This window comes from Drosophila rhopaloa, unplaced genomic scaffold (genome assembly GCF_018152115.1).
Source record: "Drosophila rhopaloa isolate 14029-0021.01 unplaced genomic scaffold, ASM1815211v1 contig_2, whole genome shotgun sequence".
Classification (NCBI taxonomy): Eukaryota; Metazoa; Arthropoda; class Insecta; order Diptera; family Drosophilidae; genus Drosophila; species Drosophila rhopaloa.
This window is the reverse complement of record NW_025335083.1, coordinates 17,802,875-17,811,503: the sequence shown is the minus strand read 5'-3', so window position 1 is coordinate 17,811,503 and position 8,629 is coordinate 17,802,875. Positions and strand designations below refer to the sequence as shown.

Here is an 8,629-nt window from a genome sequence, read left to right as displayed (position 1 = left end):
TCTTATTAACTGATGAGGCTGTCGTTTGGACAAAAGGAAACAGAAAAATGATATCCACAAACCGGTATGGCACCAGCCAAGTCAAATCCGAGAGGAGGGCGCCCCCAATCCAATGCCCGTTACCTGACTTGGGCTATGGTGTCATTAATTTTGGAATCGTAAAGCCCACAATATGTCAAACGAGACCACACAGCGTCGTAAAATTCAATGTTTATGGCCTGCCTCTGATTCGGTATAGTAAGTTTGGCTTGACTTTTTTTAAGCTGAGCTTGCTTCGATTTTCGGTTTCGGTTTTTTGGTTTTGGTTTTGGTTTCGGTTTGGGCTTTGAATTTGTTATCAAAAGTGTCGCGTCGCTTTTAATGGCTTTTGCTTTAGGTGGCTGCCTTGTTGCGTGTTTCGGTTTTTTAAACGCTTGCCAGAAAATTAAGCGTAACTTATTTGTCAAGTTTCTGCTCGTTTTTGAGTTTTTTGCTGGGCAAACGATTTTTGAGAAACATAAATAAACTTGATTTGGTAGGAGATTGTGCCAAGTCTAATAAGCACAAAATGCCAAATCAATTATTGCTGGTGTATTTTAGTGCTAATAAAAATGGTCCTTAAAATGTAACACTTAAAGATTTATCAGATACAGAGTTTCAGATTAAGCATATTTCTTAACATTATTTTCAACTTTAAAAAACTTTTTTAAATACCATTTTAATATTCTTTTAAAGTGTTTTTTTAAGTGGTTAATACAGCTATATACTATAACATTATAAAATATTGAGCTTTAACTAGGCACATAAAACAACTATAAATATTTGAACATAATAATTTTCAATAGAAATTGACATTATTTCAAATTAGTCACAATTATAAATATTTGATTTGCCAGTGAAATCGGAAAAATGATTTTCCATGAGATCAATTGGCACGCCAAAATCCAGTTGTGCTTTATCGCCCCGGCAGCATTTGGCCAATTGCATTGCTTATTTTTGTACACACTTTACGAAATATCAATAAATATTTTGCTAATTACACCGCAGAGTGATTATTTAAGCCGACTATATGGGCTGCTGCCGGTGTTTGTTGCTGGTGCTGCTGGTCGGTCTGCCGTCAGATTGTAACAGATGCCCCATGGCATCCATAATAATGTTAAATGCTTTATAATAACCATAAATGTTTGAAATGTATGTGCCAAATGGCTTTTGGTGGCACATCCAACCACACACAGAAGTCGAGTCCAGTCCAGTCCAGTCCAGTCCGATTGGCGACTCCGCACATAACCAGTTCGAGTCCAGCTGCGTCTCTCGACAGCCGGCACAGTGAGAGGTCCCCGAATGGCAGTGGGTCTGGGTTTTTGCCATGGAAATTGTTTATGGACAGTTGTGGGGGGTGAGAGTGTTTCTGAATTTAACTGATTTTTAATGTGCGCGGCGAGACTTGTGGGCGTTGGCCAGATAGAGAGAGGCATAAGTTTGGGGTCGACATATAACGCCATTTGGTATTAGCCAATTTGCGGCAGTTTATTGGTGGAAAACGTTACGGCATGATTGGCTGCTGGCTACTGTTTAATAAACTCATTGATTTATGGCTAATTAAATTTGTTGGCCATATTAATTTATGCCAATATTCGTGGCACATGCGCAATTAAGTGAATTCCCCAATGGGTCAATGCTACATTTAAATAGCCAAATGAGCTCTCCTACTAACTGAATGAACGGATTGTAGTGCACATATATCAATGATTAATGATCAACAAATTGGGTTGACGGGTAAATGGAATTTTTCTTTATTTCGCCGAGGAGCTGACCATGAAAATTGAGAACCCGCAACGCCCCAAACTGTCAGTTATCCATCACGATTGATGGATGTGCTCGACGGTGGGGCAGTCGAGAGAGTAGAAGCTACCATCCACTCATCGTCATTGTCCGTAACCATTATCCGCAGCTCTAGCCCCGGGTCTGGATACTCGGCCTCATATATATACTCGTAAATCGTGCAAAATGATCTTCACTTCCCACCAAATAGCCCTCACTTCGCGCCGATCGCTGGGGTGTTACCCACACATAGCACCGCAGTTTTGGACTGCCTTTGCTTATCCAAAATTGTAATCAACTTAATAATAGGCTCCGCGCGCCTTAATGTTGATTAGGGGTTTTGTTTTTTGGCTTTGGATGGGGCAGCCAGATTGAATGTTGCTGGCGCACATACGCACCATAATTATGCAGGGCAGTGTAGAGTAGTTGGCTAACGGGCAAATCAGAAAGGCTGATTACTTTCGCTTTACTACTTTTAGACTGCAAGATTGCTCCTCTTGCAAAATATGTCAAGTCTCATAATTGGTTAACATTCAATAAACAGGACAAATATTAATTATTTAGCCTTTCTTGTCAAGCTTCAATAAAATTAAAAAAAAAAAAAAAAAAAAAAAACATTTTGGGGCTCTAACTTTTATTTAGTGAAGGGCACATTTTCGAGCCTCTAAAGATTATATATTTAAAAATTGAGTCGATCTAACCAATAGCAAGCTGTTCCCACAGTTTGTTAAAAAACTGTCGACTATACTAACTTACGACTATATTGAAAAATATGGACTAACATTTTATAGAAAACTACCTGGACTTCTAAGTTACCTTGCAGAAAAGTGATCAAAAACCTGCACTTCTGAGCCCAAAACTTTTCTTACAGAAATCCGATTTTAAAGTGGCATACCTCAAAGAGATTGTGGTTTTATTCTCTAAAAATCTGCATTTTCAGATTGGTTTGTATTTTTGGGTCAATTTTTGGTCATTTTAATGCTGTTACCCCTTTCCAACTTTTCGGAAAATGGCTTTTCAGAAAAGTGACCAAAAACCTTAACTTCTAAGCCCATAACTTTTCTTACAGAAATCCGATTTCAAAGTGGCATACCTCCAAATGATTGTGGTTTAATCGTCTAAAAATCTGTATTTTCACTTTATTTTTTATTTTTGGGTCGATTTTTCGTCATTTTAATGATGTCCAAATTTTCGGAAAATGGCTTTGCAGAAAAGTGACCAAAAACCTGCACTTCTAAGCTCATAACTTTTCTTACAGAAATCCGATTTCAAAGTGGGATACCTCCAAATGATTGTGGTTTAATTCTCTAAAAATCTGTGTACTCATCTTGGTTTGTATTTTTGGATCGATTTTTGGTCATTTTAATGATGTTACCCCTTTCCAAATTTTCGGAAAATGGCTTTGCAGAAAATTTACCAAAAACCTGCCCATAACTCTTCTTGCTGAAATCCGATTTTAAAGCTGCATACCTTTAAATGATTGTAGCTTAATTCTCTAAAAATCTGTGTTTTTATCTTGGTTTATCTAAGTCCATAATTATACCCGTTACTCGTAGAGTAAAAGGGTATATTGTATTCGTGCAAAAGTATGTAACAGCTAGAAGGAAGCGTTTCCGACCCTATAAAGTATATATATTCTTGATCAGGATCACTAGCCGAGTCGATCTAGCCATGTCCGTCTGTCCGTCTGTCCGTCTGTCTGTCCGTCTGTCTGTCTGTCCGTATGAACGCTGAGATCTCGGAAACTATAAAAGCTAGAAGATTGGCATTTTGCATGTAGATTTTAGAAGTTCCTACGCAGCGCAAGTTTGTTTCAAAATGGTGCCACGCCCCCTTTAACGCCCACAATCGCTTATATACGATTTTAAAAATTTAAATATTTCGGAAAAGTAAAAATGCAGTTTTATTGTGTTTATCAATACCTATCGAAATGTAGAAGAAATTTTTCAAATCGGACCATTCGTTAAAAAGTTATGCGTGATCAAAGTTTCTATCTCCATCTCCCTCGCACTCCCTTTACCTGAGTAACGGGTATCTGATAGTCGGGGCACCCGACTATAGCGTTCTCTCTTGTTTTTCTTACAGTTAACAACTTTAAACATATTTTGTAATTATACTCAAAAAATTATATAGCTTTGTGAGAAATCCATTAGCAAGTTATTTACGAAATAAATTAATTCAGAAAAAATGGCATTTTGACTATGGTGCAATACTTTTTTTTTGTTTTCGTATCTGCTTATTCCTCTATTTTTTATATCACAAGCTTTATGTGGGTATCAAAATTAATTTCCGATATGATTGATATGTTTTGCAGACACACGAAACCGCTTCCAAAGCAAAAATGACTTTGTCCAGCGGACAACTATAAATCATTGAGACAAAAACGTGAACACGCGGCACACATTAGTCAAAGAGGGCAAAGGCAGCCGAATCGAGCTGTTGGCCAAAACGCATAAACATTTTACAGCGCAAACAATTAACTAAAAATAACATAAAAGAGTAGGCAGCGCTCCGCGAGACATGGGGCCAACTTGAAAATCTTGAAACGAAAAAATGATTAATGAACGTCACAATGGCAGTTTGGGAAAGTTACATAAATTAACACATGTCTTTACCATAATGAGTCAACGGCGACTTGGTCAAGTAAGAGCCACCTCAACTCAAATCACTCCCAGTCTAGTCATCAGACAGACAGCCCCCAGGGCGTTCAAATCGGTTTAATATAATTAATGTGCCTGCTGATTATTAATTTTTGAGTATGTTTCCACAGCTGCCATTTCCAGACACTGGCCGTAAGTATCAATTCTAAATCAATTAAGCGAGAGCATGTCAATGAATTGGGTAACATTAAAAAACTATTAGGGGGTATACATATATATAATTCAGGCTGCGGCCGACTATGATTGATAAAAATTATATTTCTCAATGTAAGTTCGTTCTCTAAAGCGTTTTTTTTTATTTATTGAAAAATACTCTTTGTTTTTTCTAAGTTTCTTAGTTTAATTATGTACTATACACATTTTAAAATTACTTTACTACTTTTAAAATGTCCAAGCACTTAAAAATGTTTAAATAAGACAATTGTCTTCTTAGTTTATCTATCTTTAAAAAAGCTCACAATTTTTTTAGTTTTTTTCCACAAATAATAAGTAGCTGTCATTCTATACACATTGATTAAAAATCTTTGTTTCTCCAGAATCAATAATTGAATAAACGAATACAATGCCTTCAGAAGCATTGGAAATCAACATCCACTCACGCACTTAATGAAAATTCACAGCCAAGTCTGTCAGACTTTGTTTTATGATTTTCTCACATGTTTTTATTTTTTCTGCAAACAGCGAAATGAACACACGATGAACCAAAAAATAAGGGCAACTTTCTGGTCATGACAGGTTGCACAGGACATGGCCAGACAGGGCACACACTCATAATTGTTGTATTTGTTGTTAACGGAAAACAAAAGGAGCAGCCAGTCCAAGTTCATTCAAATGGTTCGGTTGCGGGCCAGGTCGGCACAGAATGCGGCAATAAAAAATGTGTGGCTCATGTGGCCCCAGGACAAAAAGCCATACATGCGGAAGAGTGAGCCTGGAAGAAGGACGAAGGGACGAGGGGACGGGAGGACGAGAGGCCCAGGCAGACACTAATTCGATCTGATAATCATGGAGTCCCGCCAAAGGGCATGAATTGTAATTTCCTCTTTCGCGGAATTAACTGTCGGTCCCTGTCGCTTGGTCGGTTGGCTTTGTTGTTACGATGTTTGCAATTTTTTTTGTTTATTTATTTTTTTTTTTTTTTGATTTTGTTTTGCTTTTGAGAATCTGTTGAATTGGGCTTTTTTCTTTTTTATTTTGGCAGAGACACACAGGCCAACCATTGTTGGCTGGTATTTATGTGTCATATTTATTCATTTAAAGCATTGCGCTTTTGTTTTTACTTCTGCCGGTCGTGTGTCCCCCTGCATTTCATTCATGTGCATTAAGGCTCCAGGATGTTTTTTTTTACCCTTAGTTATCCTTTGATGTCTGGGCTTCTTTGGAAACCCACTAATTTGAAGCTTTAACGGACAAACGATAGAGAAAAAAAAGTCATAAATTTAAGTACTTTGAAGAAAATCCTAAACTTACAAAACTTTATCTTAGGAATCGTAAAAATAGAAAACTAATTTTATTTTATATTTTATTATGATAAAATCTTGAATACCTATAGATACCAAAACAATTTAAGACATTAAAACAATGTTTTATCTAGGCACAACTACAGTTCAGAACAATTCGCAAGCAGCATTAGAAATAGGCAAAAATCCAGACGGAAAACCAAAATACCAGAACAAAACTTTGCCCCCACCGATAGATACAAACATACATACATCCTTGTTTATGTATTCAAATACTCGTGTGTATATATATATGTGAAGACGGGACTGACTGAACAACAATTTTGCAAACGGAGGGTAAAAATAAAATCAGCATTTTTAGTAGTTAATTTAATTTATTGCAGCGTTTTTATGGTTGACTTTATTGCATAATAAAACATAATTTACTGCGCCATTGAGACTTTTTGCGTTTGCGTCGATGATTCTAAAGCGCAACCATCGACCATGGCCCACAGAGGAGTGAAGTGGAGAAAGGCAGGCCCACCGAGGGATATGGCGGAGGAGAATGTGGCTGCTGCGAAATTGGGCGATACAAAGACGATGCCAACAGGGGGAGGTTTAGGCCAAAAACAGGGGAAAAGAGATTCGAGAGGTGGGAAACTTCAGACAGATTGCGATTTCATTTTTGTTGTTTACGTGGCCGGAAAAGTGCGGCGAATACCCCGGAATAATCGGATCTTCTTCAGACTAGAGCCACACATATGAGCCATTTTATTGCACATACCTATTTCGTATTCTACTGGAACTTAATGCATGACATATTAGCAATTTAAATATATATTATGTATATATTTTATAACTCACTGATATAATTTTATTTTTATTAATTAAATAAAATTGACTACTATTTAACATATTATCTTATCATACTTTTTTACACAATTTAAATAACCACTATTATGTTTTATATATTTCATCACTATGAATAGTATTAAAAAGTTATAAAGAGCTGCCAAAAAGTGCTATAAGGAAATGCATATTCTCACCAAAAAAATCTATATATATTCTTAATGTGTTTCACACCCACTTAAACTCAACTTGCGGTCGAGTCGTTGGATTTAATCACCAATTACCAGAACAGAAAAGTGATGGAAAATGGCCATGGTCCTACCGCAATTTAACCGACTAAATTTCCACCCGCTGGGCAGGACACAAAGATTCCATCAGCCAGTCATTGACATATATCATGGAATCAAATCGAGTCCAGCTTTCGTCTCCATATAAAAGCGCCTCCGAATCGAGTGATTGCAAACAGTTGGGCATTGGGAGTGGGTCAGAATGCATGTCCAGGAATTGCTCTTCGTCGCCGCGGTCCTAATGCCCCAGTGCCTCAGGGCATTGCGATACAGCCAGGGCACTGGTGATGAGAACTGTGAAACACTGAAATCGGAAATACACTTGATCAAGGAGGAGTTCGATGAGCTGGGAAGGATGCAGAGGACCTGCAATGCCGACGTAATCGTGAACAAGTGCGAGGGATTGTGTAATAGTCAAGTGCAGCCATCGGTTATAACTCCAACGGGGTTTTTGAAAGTAAGTACGACTAAGCCAGTTATTTATTTAATAAATAAAAAATCCTATATTGATTCTAGGAGTGCTATTGCTGCCGCGAAAGCTTCCTCAAGGAAAAGGTCATCACCCTAACCCATTGCTATGATCCGGATGGCACTCGTCTGACTTCCCCGGAAATGGGCAGCATGGATATACGTCTTCGGGAGCCAACCGAATGCAAGTGCTTCAAATGCGGCGATTTTACACGTTAATGCCGCAATTAGCGATATATATTTATAAACAGCATAATTCAAGTCACTCTTAAATAGTTATTAAATATTTTGATAGCCAGTTGTCTTAGGAGTCATTGGTGTTTTTCCCACAGTTTGCTTCCAGTTATTCTCTTTTTATAGAGTACTCATCATTCATATGTTTTATGTAAATTAAGCTCAACAAAAATTAAATCCAATTTTTTATAAATGTAGCCCATCTATAAAATCCAAGAAATATTTTTATTTAAAGAAAGTATATTAAAGCTTAGTCATTCCCAATATCATTAAATATTTTGTTTAATGGGGTATATAAAAATCATTATTGGACCTTATTCTATTTAAAACCCTTCAACTTTTACTTGGATTCTCTATTTTCTCTATGTTTTAACGCTTATTTGCAAGCAGTTTATTTAATGAAATTTAATTCAATCACTAATTTGAAAGGCCTTCTCAATAAACTGGATGTTATTACATGCAGCATTGTATGCAGTTTTTTGGGGAACTTCTATTTCATAGTTATTCGATAACCCAAAGGCTAACATCTGTTTGATTGAAAATACAGTCGGAATTTCACTGTGGGGCATTTGCGTTACTCCATGTATGCATGAAGTTTGATTTCCCAAAAACATGCAATGCAATCCTGAATCCGAAAATGTTTGACATATCACTGGAGGCCAAAAATTGATTGCAACCAAAATGGAATACATCACTCGGCTTTTGAAAGGCATTTTGTGTCGGAAATACCAACCAGGGCATTTTAACTTTTTGGCTTAGCCTGGCTTCCAAATTAACTCATTTAGTCGGGGGTCGAGCACTCACAATTGCCCATATTTATGTTGGAATCTGTGCGGGACATGAGGCTTAACCACCCGGAAACTCGTCCCGCAAACATAATAATCAAGCGTAA

General features: G+C 37.2%; 1 protein-coding gene across 1 annotated transcript; it reads left to right on the top strand.

Annotated features, from left to right (window-relative positions):
• Window positions 1-7,227: 7,227 nt before the first annotated feature.
• On the top strand, window positions 7,228-7,742 carry LOC108038166 (partner of bursicon). The gene is made up of 2 exons (XM_017114913.2): window positions 7,228-7,492; window positions 7,552-7,742. Exons 1-2 carry the CDS (start codon window positions 7,238-7,240, stop codon window positions 7,720-7,722), a joined length of 426 nt encoding a protein of 141 aa, XP_016970402.2. The 5' UTR covers window positions 7,228-7,237; the 3' UTR covers window positions 7,723-7,742.
• The last annotated feature ends 887 nt before the right edge of the window (window positions 7,743-8,629 follow it).